Raw genomic sequence first — 20,302 nt, 5'->3', positions numbered from 1 at the left:
TGAAATATATGCTTTATACATTCATATAAGGCCTTCAAGGTCTATGACAAAAGAAATTCATCAATAAAAATATATGGCCTATGAACCCGATCATCTGTTGATAGCTCGATAGAGTTGATAAGGTTCAATCCACAAATGTAAATAATCCCATACACCCTGATAATTGTCGTGTTGAGCGTTTAACTCAACCGAAGGGATCAATTCCAAACACTTCAAATGCCACCCAAATACCTACAAAATGCAAAGCTCAAAAGAATCCAAAAATCCCAAACTCCATGACATTTAAAATTGAAATCATCAAACATCCAAAAATTCAAAAATTCAAAATATTTAAAAATTGAAAATAAACCATCCAACCACTTAAAGCAAAATCCATGCAGCCTCCGCAATAATTTACCAGGATGAACAAATTGAAGTTTACTTAAGCTCACATAATGTATAGTCGAAAATATAACTAAGATTTATCCTCAAAACAGTCTCATGCTAGTGAGGCCATGGTATGTGTCCTCACCGGCAATTTCGCTGCCAAATGGTACTACACGTAAACAGTTATGACCTATGGCCCTTTAAACCAAGTGATTCTGCCGCTAAATGGTACTACGATTTAACGGTTATAGCTAAAGCCAATACATTCCTTAGTGGCATTAAATCATTGAGATATGAATCAATGCGATATAATCGATAGGGCACCAAGCTCTATGTTAGCTAACGTGGATTTAAATTTATCCCCTTAGACAAACACTCCCCCCAAGTCTACAAAGTACCATTAGGTAACGCAACCCATGACTGTCAACAAGGATCCTTCTGTCAGGTTGGGTCGATTACCTCCTATAACTAAGTAGACCAGAGACCACGATGGCCCAGGATGACGGAACCATGGGATCTTGATCGAGTCTATCATCCATTCCCCCACCATCCGCTTCAAGTGCAAGATGGTGAAATTTCTATTTTAAATATCAAATTCCAAAGTTCCAAATGCCCATTCTGCTACTATATGACATATTCAACATATTTCTACGTATTTAATTGACGACTATCCTTAATCGAAAGTTCTCTCTTGTTATCATGAGGGGTAATTAACTATAGGGGCTTACCTATAGGAAACCAGAACTCAGATCATAAAGTACTTGCAAAATGAGGGTGAAATATCTGGTTAGTGTCTTTTCTACAAACCCATCTACCTTCCCAAAATTTACTCCAGAACTTAATTTGTTAAAACTCCCCCAAAAAAATAGTGGGGGAGGCCAGGGCCGATTTTTGGAGCCTACAAAATGTTTTATATTAATATATCAATCATAAGGCAAATGTATTACACATAAGGCAAATACATATAAATTATGCAAATATAAAATGCAAAATACATTACGCATATATGTATAAGCATTAGTCAAGGTGTTAAATTTGTTATACAAATACACTAAAATATTAGCCATGCATATACTCCAATAAACATGTTAAAGTTATATACCTGAGTTGACCTGATTTGAATGATAAAATAAATTCCAAATTCCTACAAAAATAAAAGTGATTTTTAATATCACCGCGATGATGCCCGTATTGGTAGGGAATCTCAATCATAGAGGTCAAATCTTTAAAACTAAGAAAATTATGAATTCTTAAAATAATATCCATCACCTAAAAACTTAAAACTAAAACTCATCTACCCAAAACTGTTAGTCGGGGGTGATAAATTTAAAAGTAATATCAGCTCACAAACAACAAATCGTGTTGGGTGTATCACTATGATTCATCATCAAATAATCTCTTGCTAGCAGAGACGTGGACGTGCTCTTTGATCAGGTAATTTTTTTTCATAAAATGGCACCATTATATTATGATCACGATCAAAACCCGTATATTTTCTAACGTCATGAAACCCTTGAGTAAGGAATCATAGGATATATTCAATAGGCATAATGCCCTATGTCAACTAAGGTAGATTTAGATCTACTGATTTAGACAAACAACACCCCAAGTTTACAATGTATTCTTTGTGATGCAACCCACAGCTATTGATAAGATGCCTTATGTCAGGTTGGGCTGACTACCTCCTCTGACTAAGTAGACCAAAGACCAAGACATCCTGGGACGACGGTGGGATCTTGATCCAGCTCATTTTCATTCCTCCTATCACTAGTTTTAAATTTATGGTAATAAACTTTAGGTCTCAAACTCCAAAAACTATATCACAAATTCAAACCCTAAAATTGTTGCTATTATACATTGGATTTGCGACCTATGTGACTTCTTTAACAACTAGCCTTAATTGAAAGTTCTCTCTCATTATCGAGAGAGGTAATTGACTATACAGGTTTGCGCCTATAAGAAACCAAAACTCGTATCATAAAGTCCTCACAAAATGAGGGTGGTGAAATCTCTAAGTAATGTTTAATGCCTTCTAAAAATTCACCCAAAACATAAACTCGTTAAAACTCTCCGCCGTCACATTAAATAAAAGAGCTGGCACAGAGAGGCTGGGGCATGGAGTATTCGGAGGCTGGGGCATGGAGTTTTCGAAGCCCTCGGTGAAAACATAATTGATATGTGATAGTACTTTTCTCATCAAATTTATTTTATGTTGATAATTAGACAGCCTGTAAAAAAAACATAAATAGTGAAATCTTACCAGTTTTCTTACTATCCTTAATAGATAGTGTATTGCATCTTGCATATTTCCTTGTTCTTCGTTTCCTTCATTGGATGAAACAACAGCAGAACAATGTTATGAACCGGTTGGGGGCCGGTTCAACCGAACCGGCCACCCACCTATTATTAGATCTGCGACCAAGAAGAGTCGCTGTTTTTCGCGAACGACACGAAGGAGCGGAACTGGCGGACGACCGAGGCTTCGTGGGAGAGCGAAGTAAGTTTCCTTTTTCCAATTTTAGCGAATAATCTTCTTCGATGATAAGAATCGATCATTCCTTTTCTATTGTACCAAAAACTTCTAATTGCTCCCGAAGAGCCTCAATATTCGATCAAATTATAAAATTGACATTCAATTGTAACATACACCAACAACAATAATAAATTAATAATAGCAACAACAACATCAAATCTTTACCCTACTATGGGGGTTGGCTACATAAATTTTTTTTTTCATTATGTTCTATTAAGAATCAAATTCTCTTTTATATATATATATAACCATATAGTTTGGTCGTCAAGGATAGTTTGTCACAAAACCAGAACCAACCATGGAAGTGAGAAATATAGGAAAGGATCAATGAACTCAGAACTTGCTGCAAATGCTAAAGAATTATACTCCAAAAGGTCTAGATTTGCTTGGTATTTTGCTTAATATCTCTGATATGGAACATAAGCTGCAATCAAATTTATCTAAAAAGGTTAAGGATTTGAAGTTAAATAAATAGCAAACAATGGGATTGAAAAAGAAATGCATACCTTGACAGCCACATAGAATGACAGAAATATGAAACCAAGAACTGGAAAACCTGCCCTCATAAATGCAAAACTCTAATTAACATATTCTTATTCAATTGAAAGGAATATGTGGTGAATTATCATACCATCCTTTTGAACTAATCGGGAAATCAACCAACTTGTTCCTGATGGTCCGATAACATAGCCAACAAGATTTGCTACCTGCCAAACATGGTGTGTTCAAAATAAAGTTAGCTAGCACAACAAGATGCAGGGATGTTCCCATTGTCTCAATTCGAAATGCTAACAGTAAAAGCATTAAGATTTGAAATGCACTCTTTTTGTATACTTGCACATGGTGGAAACATAAAAAGGATTGGCATTTAAGTCATAGACCAATTCAATATCACTAACTAATGATGATTTGTTCAAAAGATATGTGTATGTGCTTGAGTGCATGTCAATGTGACTTCGGCTTCGTTTGGGACAGTTTTTTTCTTGCTTTCTAAAATAGCTTTCTATTACAAAAATTTCTTGAATTTGAAATTTTTGTACTAGAAAATAGTTTTAGAAAGCATCACGAAAGTTATCTCAAACGAAGCCTCCGATCTTTTTTATTAGGATCCTTGCTGAAATGAAAATCTCTGTATGGAAGGTGTTTTCCAAGTGCTTCTAGTGAAGGACTTGCTCAGAACCTCAAACCAGTTCACACACTGAAAGTGCAGGAGCATGGCAGATGAACAGACATTTACAAACAGAGAGAAGGAAATATTGACACATTTCCATCAAGCTCATTGAAGAAAGAATTCAAATAAAGATCCTCACATGAAAAGAGAACTAAATCCAAATTCCCAGATCAACTATACAATCAGTTTGGCAAGAATCTTGCCTATCTGCAGCCAAATAGATTGCTACATGCTTAGATCGACATAAATTTCAACAATATGAATTTTTAATCAGATTCACCCATCATTACTAGAGTTGGACGAGGTAAAAATAATAATTAAGTTATGGTTGGCTCCAAACTGGGTGAGAAAATTTGAAGGATGATAATATCATAGAACCTACGTCAAAATTGATGAATTACAATTTGTTTGCTGGTGCTACGGTATGTTGACACATTTCATGTCGACCCGACTCAGATCGAGTCGAATCGGGCCTAATTAGGCCCGATTTAGCCCGATCAACTCAATTGAACCTCAGTTTTCCAAAAAAAACTACAAGATAGTAGTTAATCAACTGGATTTACAATAGAAAGATCTACTATGGAGAAAATTTTTGCATTAAAGGATGCAGCTGAGTTACACAAGATTTGGTTTGGTAGAAATTAAGAACAAAATGTATTTCAGCTATACAGAAGGGGAATTTGTATAAAACAACTCGTGGTTTGTCCACTTTACTAAAAAATAACACAAGTTTTAAACTTCAGTATAAACAACCTACAAACAAGAACATTAGGGCAAACTATTTCAAGAACATGAAAATTTAAGATTAAAAAAAAAAAAAAGTCATATGAGCATGGGCTTCTTGCAACCATGGCATACTATTTCGTACAGCCCAAGTATTTCTGGCATTTTTCTTGAAAGCTAAACATGTCTTAATGGTTTATGACAACCAAGATAGTTTATGACAACCAAGTATTAATCAACCCAGGGTTACTCTCAAATCCAGGCACTAGTAGGAAGTATAAAAAACTGAGATATGATTCGTGGAAGAGGCATCAAACAACTGCGTACATGCCTCCATCAGATTTCTTTACTAAATGAAATGAAGAAGACCATAGGCGGTGAGTAAAGAGGATAAATAGAGCATAAGAGATTAGTAGATCAAGATATACTCTACTAGAATCATTAACTGCTAGAAGTAAGAGGGGTATAAATGGAGAGAAGCTATCCTGCAAGCCTATGCCACTACTATGGCCTCCACAAAAACTCCCCATTTCCTAATTGCACGGGAAGATGGAGAGGAAAGCATCAAGATATATACCCAAGAAAAAGTGCGCAAAAGCTTATTGACAATTTTAAAAACCAACCATGCTTGATATTTAATTCTAAAGGTTAAAATAAATTAGAGCTACAAAATAACATCACACCTTTAAGTAACATACTTTATAAAATTGAACCAACATTACACCGTCCAAATAGTAGAGCGGTAAAAGAAAAAAAGAAAGAAAGAAAAGGTACTTAATCCTTGAATTGATCATTGGATGGTTTTTAACAACAGCATTCCTTATAATACTCAAAATATACCGAGATTACATTTATTACAGAATTCCAAGCCAGGCACTAGCTGTTTTGCCTGTTTATTTATTGTTTTCATTAACTTCATCGCCATTGTTATTAACATAAAGTGCCATACCTCATTGTCTCAAATGATGAAAAAGTTAGATGGAAAGATGGAATAATGTATGATATCATCATATAGCTTTACCAATACATATATGATAAACAAGAAACTTATTTGTTACTAAAGTACTAATTAAATAACAATCAGAAAAATGATAATAGCACATCTTGTAACAACAACTCACATAATTCAAATCAAGAAAAGTAGAACAAATCTCAACTTCTAAAGTTAGTTAATGATACGTAATATAATGTGATGATACAAAAAAAAAATTTCTGCAACATAATGAGATCAGATAACACACCATAAGCATTGTAATGGTAATGGCCCCTGCTACAGCGCTCATTTCACGAAGAAATAACTTGCCAGTAGCACTTCTAGACTGAAAATAGAAACAAAAAAATAAAGAAGTAAACAATCCAAGTCATAACAAAATAAAGCCAGAGACTCGACCGAAATAGCCCAATAAACAAACTGGTTTCAGTACAAAGTGAATTGGTATGTTGTAAAGGTACTAGTTAGTAGCATCACCACATTATTATAAAACAAGAAATCTGATTCCCCTTTACAACACTACTAGATGATGAATACATATTATCACAGAAGGATAAAGAGAACATACTGTAAATGAAGAAACTGATGATTTGATCGCTATTTCTGGGATAAAAAAAATACAGGTGAGCCATGCCCACGAAATAAGCTTCCTATGTGAAAGAGCAGAAGTATCAGTACAAGTCAGATTTGAAGGAAAAATTTTTATCAATCAAACAATACACTTGCTTCTTGACATACAAAAATATGATTATAGAAGATTTACCACTCCAGATCATGCCATAATGCAACAAAAGTGAAGATAATCCACGTATTAAAGAGCTTTTTGTGAGAACCACCAAGAGGAATATACATATATCTGATGCCATTTTAAATGGTACATAAAGTTAGAGGATAGAAATAACAAATTGAAGAACACAAAAAAAAGATTTTAGAATACCTAACAATCCATTTATTGAAAGATGCATGCCAGCACTTCCAAAAGGTCTCCAAACTATAACAATTATTTATACACTTTGGCATGTTTTCAATGGTCTCGATTCCTGCAACCTATAACGGAATTTAATCATAGATAAAACAAGGATTAAGTTTCACATTTAATAGATTTAGAATTTTAAAAAGTAGTGAAGCAAAAAAAAAAAGTTTTTTGGAAGTCAATAAATCAGGATATTAAATAACCTTTGAACGTTAAATGCATCTTGCAATCTTTAATTCACATCTAGGAGTTAATATCAAGGAGAAATAACACTTAAATAAATGTTCACCGTATCCCCAAAAAAGGTCAAAATCAAGACTTAATATAAATCCAAATATGCATGCCCATAACACATTTTTTTTCTCTATATACGGGTGAATATACTTTCCCTTCTTTTTTGTTCATTGGACAACTAGGTCAATTCTTGGATAGGACTATATTGAGACAGTGGTACTTCACTCAGGCAAGGAACTGACCATACATGGGTTGATATAATTTCCGTTCTTTCCTATCCCAAAGTGTCATTAAGTATTAAGATATATGCAATGATGAATAGCTTACTAATTGTATCCTGGAAAAAATCATTGCATCATGATCATCTAAATTAGTTCCCAACTATTTGCTAAGAACTTTTCAACTCAAATAAATAATTCCATAAAGTGATCAGTAAATGCAATAATATCTAGCATTATTTCAGCTAAACCTATCTTGTATCAAGCTTTACAGTTCAAAAAGTATAAGATTCAAACAAAAACATCATATATTCTATGAAAAACTATAAAGAAATTAGCGAGTCATCCAAGATGATCATAGTAACTGTAATTAGTAGCTTTGAGGGTACTGAATACAGATCTTAAACAAAGGTAAGACTTGACATTCATCTGAAAAATAGAGGAATGAAAACATTCATGTTCTAGGATAAAATCCAACTAAGCTACAACTGGCTGGTAAAAGCTTAACTATGAAGTTTAATCACTGAGTTCATTGATAGTTTGATCAATGTACAGAATATTGACCAAGTTCTATCGAAAGCTAAAAGATTGAAATGGTGGCATGGATCATATTTTTACGATTAATAATAGCATGTTTGATAAGGCAAATCAACATGTCACAAATCCAGACATTCTAATAAAAAAACAATATTCCAACTAATAGCATGGTTGATAAGGCCAATAAACTAGTAAAAAATACTCCAGACATTATAATAAAAACATAATATTCCAATTAACACCACGACTAAAGCAATGAAACTTAAATGCCAATCCAAATACAGGTCTTCACTTTCATTGTAGTTACAAGCAAAACTTATCTTAGTTTTGAAAATAAAGGGAAACAAACTGTCCGCAAGAAAATAAGTAATACAAATTGTAAGAAAGCTCTGATAATTTCACAAGGAAAAGTGCAACTACAAATAAGCTTACCAATGACCAAAACCGAAAATAGCGCCAGATAACTAGGAACTTCAGCCACATAAAGTTTATAACCTGCCATAGAATAACGCAAAAAATACAGATGAAATCAAAGCAGAGAGATGTTCATCCCAAAGTTCACAAGGAAAAAAAATTCCTCAAATAATGATAGAACATCCTCCATGCATCAGATTAAATCAAGCAAACCAATAATTAACCTAATATTATTGCAGGAAAGTTGCCCAACAATAACTACTAACAAGAGTAATAATTTAATCTGCCAATTACATCGTACCCCATATCCAATAATGAAGATCTCCAGAGGTGACAATTGCCTCCATAAGCCACTAAAAGAAACATGAAATAATCAAAACAACTACTAAAATGCATTAAAATTAAAAAAAGAGTAAATGATTGAAATAAGAAGGGCCTCTCACCTAGTTGCAAAGGCATTGTAATAAAAAAAGTGAGTCATTGTTTCCATTAAAACAAAACAAAGAACCCATCTTAATCCATAGAAAGCCACATCTCCAACTGAGTGGCTCCTCGGAGGTACGTCTAGCTGTAATGTTTCTCAAGTTGGTACGGTAAACAAAAAAAAGTAGAATCCTAGAAACTGTCTTGATATCAAAATCAAAATATGGGCATAGCAATACATACATCATATTTAAGAGATAAATGAAAATTTTACGTGATTCAAATAAAGAGTACAATCTATAATGCACAGACAAGGACACAAATGCAGTGTGCACGATACAACACAAACAAGGACATGAAAACTCATGAAAAAGGTAGGATAATGACACTTGTTAAACATAACAACTAAATTATCTGAAATATTATTTAAATATAATTTTTTTTCAAATTTTTAATAGACTTCTAAATTATGGTGCTCGTTATGTCATAGGGCTTAAAAGTCAAATAATAATTAATCACATTTCAAATGATTAAAAGGACAGTTTGTGTATATTCATGATCTGCCAAGAGTTGTCCAAGTGTTGTCAGTTCTTTCTTAACAATTTAAAAAATTAGAAATGACAAAGAGCTTGTCTAACACTGTCCTGAAGTGATGACAACCTATAAGCATGTGTGCTCAATAGTATACATTTAAGAGACAAAGGAACCTATCATAAGGAGAAATCAGATGTTTGGGAGAGAGAGAGAGAATAAATATAGTTAAAAAAATAAATATAACTTTAAAACCCAAGTCAGACCAATCTTCTAAGGCACTAAACTGAAAACCTTGCCAGCTAGATTATCTCGGAACCATTTATTTTTGCGTAAATAGAATTTACAAAAATGTCCCCTTAAGGAGCCTCTGCAAACAATACCCAATGAGAGAGTGCTTTCTAAATGCATCATGAAAAACCATGTAAACACATCCGATATATTTTTAAGAATATTATTTTGATTATGAATTTCTAAAACCCTTAAACCAATTACACTATCAATCTGGCTAATCATTGGGCTAAGTTTATATGGCAGGCTCAAATTGTTTGCCGGGATGTGTTGACAAGACGATGGCTTAAGGATTAAGTATAAGTATAAAGACGGGCATACCAAGCAAGTTGTGCTGCATGATCTGAGCCACGAAGGTTCATAGTTCCGTATAAGACTGGCAGACTAGCTAATTGAATGGCAAAGCTCATTAGAACCAGTGCAATCAAAAGCCTTAAATTGCACGCTAATAGTTCATGTCCTTCCCTAAGTTTAAGGTTACAATTCTCTTCCCTTATGGACTTTCTCATCAGTAGTGGAGGAATCGCCAACCTCTGTTGGTGATTAGGTTTGATGGGCAAGCCCAACGGCCATTAGGGCACCTTGTGGTTTATAGTATGGCCTAGTCCTCTAAAAGCAATCTTATGTGGTTTTATTAGGAGTCCGAAGGGATAGAGACAAACAAGATAATAAGTGGCCCCGGGATTAAAAAAAATAGTTAAAAGGAGCAGCAAGTGTCACCCATATGAAAGATAAATAATTTGCCCTTGTTATATTATAGATTCCCTAAAGATGGATGCACGCCAAGCGAACATGATAATTTTCAGTAAATGGGCCCGGCAAAAAAAAAAATAATAGCTAAAAGGGGTTTCATGTGTCACCATATATGAAAGATCGATAGTTTGCCCTTGTTATATATTATAGATTCCCGGAAGATGCATGCATGCCTCTTTCAGCATGGCGAAGGTTTTGGAAATTTTATTTTGTTTTCTTTCTATACTATGCTAACCTTTACATAGGTTTTCAAAACTCATGCATGTAATATGCCACTTAAAATAAATAAATAAATAAATATATAAAATGAATCAATTAATGCCAATTCAAGAAAACCAACACTAGTCGATTACACATGTAATCACGAGATGGGAACCATAGGGAGTCAACTGAAAGGGAGAAGGCGGGAGAAAAAGAAACAAAGAACAGAGAAAGAGAGTCATAGAGAGGGAAAGCAAGAGGGAGGATGTGGAAGAGCAAGAGAGAGAAATAGAAAAAAGAGCAAGAAAATAAGGCCGAAGAGGAATTTAAAAGATTTAAGATTGTAATTGATTTTGAGTGAAACATTATTGAAAAGATTTAAGTGAAGTATTTAGAAATTTAAAAGCTTTTACTTAAAAATAAAAAATAAAAGAATGCTCTATACATTATAATATAAAACAAATCTGAAAAGTAATTCGTAATTCTTTGTATATTTAAAATAAAATCAAAAGGCTAATATATCAGTGACATTATTATGCTATGAATTTGGATAACTAATTTATGCATGAGTAGAAAACTTAATTTTAAAAGTATAAATTGATAAATTTGAAAATAATGAATACTAGTTAAATTTAATTGATGTAAAGTTTTATGTTTTCAATGCTATAAAATTTAGTTTGTGACAAAGATTCAATATCATAATATTTTAATTTTGCATTAGAAAGTTAATAATATATGGTAAAAAGTAACAAGTGATATTTAAAATATTATAAAGTATGTTGAGTGGAGTATCAAAAGAAAAAGCTCCTCATAGTAAAAATAGTTGATAGTGGAATCAAAATACATAAGAAAATATAAAAAATAAGAAACTTAGTAATAAAAATTGGTTTAGATACAAAAGCTCACAAAATTGGGAAAAATATAAAGGAGCTCGTATGGAATCTAAGAAAATAATATGTTATATAAATACTTTGGTTTTTAATGATTTATAAAATAGATTTATATAATAGATTAGATATTAATGACGGCCAAAGATGTATGTATAAATAGCCAAAAACGAAATAGGAAAAATAAAGATTTCGTCCAAGTGGAGTGCATTAAGGATAAAGAAAAAAAAAGTGTTTATTAGAAGAAGATATTGAACAAAAGTGGATGTATTTCGATAAGCCTTTCAACAAAAAATGTGAAAATACAATTGACTTTAGTAACCTTAGCACAATAAATAAAACTAGAGAATTTGTTTTTATCGTCATATTAATAAAACAGAAGTTCGATATGCTTTAAATAAAATAGGGTGGAAAAGCTATTGGATCTAATGATATTCCAATAGAAGTGTGGAAATACTTAGGAAATGAAGGGATTTCTTGGCTTATAAAACTTGTCGTTATTATTTTTAAGACTAAAAAGATGTCAGATGAGTGTAGGAGTGTGTTGATTCCTATTTTTAAGAATAAAATTAATAAAGAAGGGTGTGCAAATTATAGATGAATTAAGTTAATGTGTAAACTATGGGAGAGAGTTATTGAGCATAGGTTACGATGTGATACTAATATATCTCAAAAACAATTTGGATTCATGCCAGATAGGTCTACTAATGTAAGCTATATATTTATTGAGAAGTTTAATGGATAAGTATATAGCGGAGGAGGAGGATCTACATATGATATTTATTGATTAAGAGAAAACATATGATAAAGTTCCAAGAAATGTGCTACAGAGAGTTCAAGAAAAAAAGGTTAATAATGCTTATATTCAAGTCATTAAGGATATGTAAGCAGGAGTTGTTACTTGAATTCGAATACAAGGTGGTTTGACCAAGTATTTTCCTATTTTAATTGGATTAAATCAAGGATCAACTGTAAGACCATACCTTTTTTATTTAGTCATGGATGTTCTTACAAGTCATTTACAGGAGGATCTACCTTGGTGTGCACATTTTGCTGATAATAATCTTCTTGTTGGTAAGACTAGAGAGGGAGTTCAAGGAAAACTTAAATTATAAATGTCAGCCTTAGAGTCTAAAGGTTTTCATTTGAATAATCTAAAATTAAATACATAGAGTATAATTTTAGTAATAATAGATATAGTGAGAGAATTGAGACTTTTTTCTTATGATATTCTTCTTATTGATAAGACTACAGAGAGAGTTGAAGGTAAACTTAAATTATGGAGGTCAACCTTAGAGTCTAAAGGCTTTAGTTTGAGTAGATCTAAAATTGAATATATGGAGTATAATTTTAGTAATAATAGATCTAGTGGTTGGATTGTGATTTTGGGTGATTAAGTCATTAATAAGAGTACACGTTTTAGATATCTTGGATCTATTGTTCAAAGTATTGGTGAAATAGATGAGGATATTATTAGTAGAATTCAAGTTGGAAGGTTGAAGTGGAGGAATGCAACGGGCTTGTTGTGTGATAGAAAAGTCCCCCCCCCCTTCAAACCTCAGAGAAAATTCTATAAGATGTTGGTGATAATGCTTTATCGAGCAGAATGATGTAAAATTAAGTTTAAAGTGTCACAAAGATGAGGATGCTCATGTGGTCGAGTGGCTTCACTCTAAGAGACAGAATGTGAAATGGCTATATATGTGAAAAGTCTGGAGTAGCTCCAATGGCATATAAGATTAGAGAGAGTCACCTTAGATGGTTTGGTCACATAAAACGTCGACCTTTCGATGAGCCAATTAGGAGAGTAAATATATTAGATTTGACCTATGTTAAGAACGGTAGAGATAGACCTAAAAAACTTGATTAGAAAGTATTAGAAATTGGACCCCCATTTAATTAAATTTAAATGAAAATTTAACTCCTAACAAGACAAAATGATGAAAAATGATTCATTTAGTCAATATAATGTAGTAGGATAAAAGCTTGAAATTGTTGTTGTACAGCCAACCCCACGTAGAGGGATAAAGACTTGATGTTGTTATTATTATTGTTGTGTGCTATAAAATTTAGTTTATAATATATAGTCTATAATTTAAATCAATTTTAAAATAGCAAAATAAAGGGAATTTATGTGTTCTAAATAATTTTTAAAAAAATGAAAGGTTAATATACACATTGCAAGGATATTTGAAGTAATAAATTAAATATTTCTAACTATTGCTTATGAGTTATCTATTGGAACAAAAGCAAAAGATAACAGAGTATAGTTCATGTACTTGAATATTCTTAAATACAACAACAAGAACAATAAGCCATTATCCCACTACACTTGAAAATTATTAAACAAAGAAATTAAAAAAAAAAATTAAGCATTGAAGTAAAGGAGGGGTTTAAAGATTAAGTGACAAGATAGAACTTCTAAGATGAAGGTGGGGTACTTCTAATTTACAGTAATAATATTTGCTTCTTCCACATGATTTTCATTCAATCAATCATTATTGCGTATTCATTTATAATTTATCACTATTAGAGAAAAGATTGATCATATTAAAATTAATGCCATAAAATTTTTGCAAAACTTCATTATACAAATCTACTATAAAAACGTATTGAATAAAATGAAAAAAAAGTGAATGAAATAAACTATATAAAAGTGATTGCATGTACTTGTTGACTTACGGAGTTTAACCCCTTGTTATAATATTTGGGGATGCTAAAGTACCCATGCATGCATAAAATTACAAAATTTGGAAAAAGAAATGGAAATGAATGTGATGTAAAACAGAGGGGGTTGGCCAAAAGAAGAGAAAAAAGGAAGGCATCCACATATGTTGAATGTGTCCACATACGATGAATGTGGACTTAAGGAGTTTTCAAACTTGAATAATTAAGATAAGAAAAGGGGAATAAAGTAGGGAGTTTAATGAGGCATTCAAAGCTTTCCTAAATTAATAAATTAAATTTGGAATGAAGGATTTCATCCCAATTTAATTCAAAATTTAAATAAGCTATGAATTAGTAAGTTTCCTAAAATATAATTTATAAATTAGGCAACTATTCAAATTCAAATAGATTTGAATTTGATCATTAAGATAGTTACCTAAAATATGAAAACTAATTTATGAAAGACTTAATGGCAAGTGGAGATGGGAGGAAACCAAGGGGAGGGCCGACAGCTTGTGGCTTGGTCGTGAGTGATGGTGAGCTAAGGCCGGTTTGGTGGAAGTAGGGAGAGGATGAAGATGGCAACTAGGAACAAAAACAAAGAAATAAAAGATAAAAGATAAAACTGGGAGCCTTTGACTCTTCCGAAGACTGACGGGTGATACATTGCCCTTCTCCAAGGGACTTCAAGCCACGAGCCTAGACCCATCCTGCGGCTGGTGAAAATCACTAACATCCTCCCAAAAGAACATAAGTGCAGAACACAAATTTTATTATAATTTCATCATAACTAATATAAGAGAAGGAGCCTTTATATATAAGCTTCAAAAGAAACTAAAATGCACATTTTTCCCCTTGGGTTTATATAAGACAAGACTCATAAATAAAAGGGTAAAAAGGGAAAATTGCAAAATTAAATCAAAATACAATTAATAAACTAAAATAAAACGGAGTTATCTCGGCCGTCGATCTTCGACTCTTCCTATGAATATCGTCCATCGTCGGATGTCCACATCATTCTCCCGGGTGGAAAAGAGCTCGACTCCGTCGAGTTCGCATCCCTGGCAACCATGCTCTGATACCAAATTGATATAGAACGCGAGCAGCTAACCATGATTAAAATTATGAATTTTGAAAACCTTCATAATTTAAAAATTTGCCAATATGGAAAGTTATAATTGCTTGGTTTCAAACTGAAGGGAAAGGGGAAAGAGGAAAGGGGAAGGTGATTACGTGATTTGAAATTTGAATTTCAAATGGGTATGGAAAGGAAAATTATCCCTTTAATTCAGGATGAACTGCGATTCCCTCCCATAGAAATCTCACCCAAGTTCTCTCCAAAGAACACAAGTGCAATTTTTTTTTTTAAATAATCCATCATACATAATACAAGAGAAGGGGCCTCTATATATAGGTCTCAAAAGAAACTAAAAGACACATTTGTCCCCTAGGCTTTACATAAGATAAGACTCTTAAATAAAGGAGTAAAAAGAGAAAATTGCAAAATTAAATCAAAATACAATTAATAAACTAAAATAAAACGGAGTGATCTCGGCCGTCGATCTTTGACTCTTCCTGTGAATATCGTCCATCGTCGGATGTCCGCATCAGAATGTATCTTAAATGGTAAAATATGGCAAGTGCTCCTATGACATATAATTTATGAAAATAACACATTTAAGATATGATAAAATATACACATATGTTATGGAATGTTTTAGAATCCTTTTCATGGTCTTCTTTGAATAGAAAGATGGTTATCCTGTGTGCATCGTGACATGTAGCTTAAAATGATGGTAAAGCCCCAAAACAAACCCTCTGTTAAGGGTGATGCAAAAATGGAGCCAATACACATCGCCCTGCATCATAGGTGCGTTGCACAAAAACTAATGCCAAAAATTTCAGAAAATTGAGATTGCACAAATCTTGAAAAGCAATATACAAAAATAAGTTACTAGACACGAATGCAACAAATAATGAAACTTAGAAAAATAGTTACATATAAAAATAAAGAGAACAAAATTCAAATTTCGGACCAACTGCAAGAAATAAAATACATTATTTTAAATCCATAACAAGAAACTAAGTCATAACGATCACCACCAGTTCCGCACTACATATACGCAAGTGGGAAAAAGGCAATCTTTTAAAACTCAAAATGAAACTTCATGAACACATATAAGAAGCCCTAGGATGAAACAACTCATAGCTTCCGATGATCCTTCAATCGAATTGGGTCATCTACCTCTTTTGATAAGTAGACAAAAGTTAATGATAACTTGGGACGACGAAACTTAAAGACCTTGATTGGGTTCATCATCATTCCTGATGCGGGCAAAAAATATAGGGAGGCCTATACCCTTCGCCCACAAGTAGCAAAACTAAAAAAAGAGAAACTGAGACTGGAAAAATAACTAAAGACGAGAAAAGGAAGAACAAACTCTTACATTTCAAATAAAATGTAAAAACTAGAAATCAAAAGACTTACAACAATGACTCTTACAAAATTTAACCGACTTACAAACTTGACTCAATCACTTGACGACACCCTAAAGTTGCTTCACTTAGAGAAGAAGGATACAGGTGGAGTGGCACTTGCGGAGAGACGAAAGAGGTTAGGAGCCCGAGAAGAAAGGTTGGAAAGAGCCCGCAGGATTTCTGAAGGGGATGAGAAAGAAGGGTGGAAAGAGCCCACAAGATTTCCTAAGCAAACCTGCAGGTTATAGCTTTTCCAAAAATAACATATCATTCAACTTTTTTAAAACATTACAAATCCTCCCATATTTATAGGTGTGAAAGAGGAATACCAAGAGACACCTAATAAATTCCCATAGGAATTCTAAACATCACATAGCACTAAAATACCTAAAAAACATCCCAAGCCAAGGAACCGAAGAGGCATCCATGGGAACCAAGGAGACCGCCCGGAACAAAGGGGAACGGTCACGAAAAAGAGCCCAGGCATGGTAAAACCAGCAGCCGGCCGGAATTCAAGGGGGCAAATGCACTAAAAGCCATGGTGGAATTCAATGAGCCACACATGGGAAAATAAAACATCAATCTTGGGATTCCAAAAGCCCTTTTGGAACCCAAGAGACACCATAACTTAAAACATTTAAAACCAAGGTTTAAAATTGCGTAACTGCGCCTCGAGGTGGTTTTCGTCCGTGAAGCGAGGCGTAAGCCTCGAGGCGGTTTGAGGCGTAAGCCTCACGAACACAGAATTGCGTAAATGAAAAATTAAGGGTTTTAGCAGGAAAATAATAGCAATATTGGCGTTTTTGGGAGGAATTGCGCAAAGGCGCGCCTCAAGGCGTGCCTCTCATTGCGCAATTTTAAACAGAGTTTAAAACTATAATAAAAGTGCATTAAATAAAAGATAAATATGAGCTAAAACTTAGCTAATAATGAGCTAATCTCTAGTCCAATAAATGAGCTAAAAATCAGCTCATAAATGAGCTAAATTCCAGCTCAAAATTCTTTGAGCTTAAAGACTCGGGAGAGGCCAAAATTGATTTAATTTGGGCCTGAGTTGACCCCCCCCCCCCCTTGCCTACATCAATTCCCACACCATCCGTTTTAAGCTAAATACAGTGAATTTTCTTCAATCCTAAAGCCCAAAAATTACAACTACTATAAAATACATATTTAGCACCTATCAACTAGCATTAATCTAAAGCTCTCACTCATTATTGGGAGGGTAATTAATCATAGGTGTTTGCGCCTAGCAACAACAACAACAAAAACATCAAGCCTTTGTCCCACTACGTGGGATCGGCTACATGAATCCTTTTTCTCCATTGTGTCCGGTTAAAAGTCAAATTCTCATCTAAATCTAATAAAGAAAGATCATTTCTAATATTTTTTAACCAAGTCTTTTTAGGTCTACCTTTACCTTTCTTAACATAAGTCAAATCTAATACCTCAACTTTTCTAACCGGGTAAAGTTAGGAAAGGGAAAACAAAATATCTGTATAGTGTCTTATCTACAATCTAATATCTTCTGAAAATTTTACTCAAAACAAACCCCTTAGAATAGTTGGGCACACACGAAGTTTTTGGTTTCTCGCTCTACTCTTCCTAGCATTGTAGCACATCAATCTCAACATATGCATTTATACATGCTCAACTTGCTTATGAGTGACTTATGCTCAATACTTGAATCCATGTAATAATATTGGTCTAATTGCAATTTCATAAGTTTTTTATCATAAAACAATTAATTACAAAATGAATGACAAAAAGAGTATGAAAAAGAAATTAACACAGCAAATAAACTTTAATTACTTTGCAGTTTCAAAATCAGAACTCACTGACCTGTGAAGCAAATGCATTAAAGCTCACAATTGGTCCAGCAATATAAAGTGGAGCATATAGTAAGTAGGCAAGATATGTTATGAATGAGTATTGGCGAGAGTGAAGTCCTCTTTCCTGAGAAAGACAATATATGCATCAAGTTCAAGTAATAAACATAGCAGATGTAGGATAGCATTGATGAAAATAAGCCACAGAACAAAACGACTTCAAGTTAATGCAGATAGAGCTAGTACGCACTTTATAAATCTATGAATAAGCACTACTAAGAATAAACCATTTATTTTTCAATTTATCCACTAGTCTCAATAAAATATCTAGGCATATGACTGTTTAGAAATTATGGTTTAAAATTGCGCATTATAAGGCTCGCCTTGAGGCCCGACTTTGCGCAATTCCAGTAAAAAACGCCTCAATGCTCACGCCTCGAGTTTTTTTTTATGAGGCTTGCGCCTCAACTTGGTTGAGGCCCGCCTTGAAGCCCGCCTTGAAGCCCGCCTCACTGTCATGAGGCTTACGCCTAACACTATATATATTAAAACTTACATAAATCTTGAAGTAAATGTCCGACATTGGACTCTATAGGAGAGGAGGAAGGGGAGAGAGCAGTTCACCATAATGATTATTCAAATGAAGAACCCCTTAGTGATTACAGTGCTGATGACTTATGAGTTCTTATGTGATATATCATTGTTATTTATTGTTGGAAATTGGAATTATATGTTAATGAAAAAAATACTGAGATTTGGGAAAGATGGAATTTTGAGTTGAACTATATTCATGTTGTCTTATTATTGAGATATTTTGATTTCACTTCATATATTGTGCTTTTTTATGTTTTATATTATTCGCTCATTAGTATATAAAAAAAATTATCATTTTTATGTTTACACAATCTTTTGATTTTGAGGCTTACGCCTCAAAACGCCTTGAGGCTTACGCCTCGCCTCACGAATGAAAAACGCCTCAATACCCGAATACGCAATTTTAAACATTGTTAGAAATAGCAAATATACATGTTCAATGAAAAAAAAGACTAGTCCAAAGATTGCCCGCAACCCAAAAGTTTTATGACCTAAAAGATCTCTGTGTAAACTGATTCTTTTTAAGCTATAGCTTACAGCCTTATAAATCTATAAATCAGTTGAGAAACGGTTGATTTCAGGTCAGCTTGGTTTCTAGTACTTTCTAGAACAAACTAAATAGTTGGTCATAAATAAATAAAATTTGCTCGGGATACTCAGGAAAGCAAAGATTGAAAATATTATTCGTGCGGCTCATTTGGGTTTGTTAGTTGGGAGGTTTGGCTACCAACCAAAAGATTTTGAATTTGTGTCTTACGCATGTGATGTGTGTGGGAGTTTGTCTTAATCAACCTAAATCTGCCCAAAAAATTTTATTATTCCATTTGTGACGTATACTGAGAAGCAGAACAACTAATTGTCATGCCAGGTAGAAAAGCCTACTTATTCAGCATGTCCTATGCTTGAATTGTCGCTTCTAATAAGCAAGCTCGGAATAATTTATAAACTACACTAAACCAAGCACAATATGCCGCATATCAATTCCGTTGCTTTAGGTGATTTCATGCCTTTATACCCATCTATGCTTTAATTGGAAACATGTCAACTAATATTGGACTATAAGTGATAAAAGTCATGACCATGCACCTAAAACTTTGAAATAAGCACCAAAGTACAACAAGGTGGCAAGTCTGACCACCTACAAACATAATGGCACAATTTAAAAGGAGAAGCAGGAAAATATATGGAAAAGAATCATTAATATTCTTTGAAATCCAGAAAATCAAATCTTCCTATAATTTTTTTATAAAAAAAAAAAGTAAATTCGGTGACATCTTTCTTTTTCAAGGATGCTAAGGCTGCTTTCTCTACAATGCCAATTATTTGTTTGAACTGCCCTCTTTTTGTGTTCTTATCCATAGCTGACAAAAGCTATAAAATAAATTTGAGGCTCCATTTTTTTCTGCAACCAATTCAAAGAAAGCAAATGCACAGAAAATCTCACTTCACTTATATATATACACACCAGCACCACTTTCAAAAGTTTGGCTC

General features: G+C 33.4%; 1 protein-coding gene across 1 annotated transcript in view; it reads right to left on the bottom strand.

The window, feature by feature from the left end:
* Positions 1 to 2,940: 2,940 nt before the first annotated feature.
* The window catches only part of LOC110116758 (putative membrane-bound O-acyltransferase C24H6.01c), a 53,470-nt gene continuing 36,108 nt past the window's right edge, over positions 2,941 to 20,302 (bottom strand). Inside the window, exons 11-20 of the mRNA XM_028694234.1 lie at positions 8,604 to 8,728; positions 8,462 to 8,513; positions 8,179 to 8,241; positions 6,722 to 6,831; positions 6,548 to 6,640; positions 6,353 to 6,434; positions 6,035 to 6,112; positions 3,531 to 3,606; positions 3,406 to 3,455; positions 2,941 to 3,323 (exon numbers count right to left, since the gene is read on the bottom strand). Coding sequence (XP_028550067.1) covers positions 3,276 to 3,323; positions 3,406 to 3,455; positions 3,531 to 3,606; positions 6,035 to 6,112; positions 6,353 to 6,434; positions 6,548 to 6,640; positions 6,722 to 6,831; positions 8,179 to 8,241; positions 8,462 to 8,513; positions 8,604 to 8,728 — 777 coding nt within the window. The 3' untranslated portion in view covers positions 2,941 to 3,275. The remainder of the gene's footprint in view (positions 3,324 to 3,405; positions 3,456 to 3,530; positions 3,607 to 6,034; positions 6,113 to 6,352; positions 6,435 to 6,547; positions 6,641 to 6,721; positions 6,832 to 8,178; positions 8,242 to 8,461; positions 8,514 to 8,603; positions 8,729 to 20,302) is intronic.

This window comes from Dendrobium catenatum, unplaced genomic scaffold (genome assembly GCF_001605985.2).
Source record: "Dendrobium catenatum unplaced genomic scaffold, ASM160598v2 fragScaff_scaffold_416, whole genome shotgun sequence".
NCBI classification, from domain to species: Eukaryota; Viridiplantae; Streptophyta; class Magnoliopsida; order Asparagales; family Orchidaceae; genus Dendrobium; species Dendrobium catenatum.
Note: the sequence above shows the minus strand (reverse complement) of the source record. Positions and strands in the feature narration are given on the sequence as shown.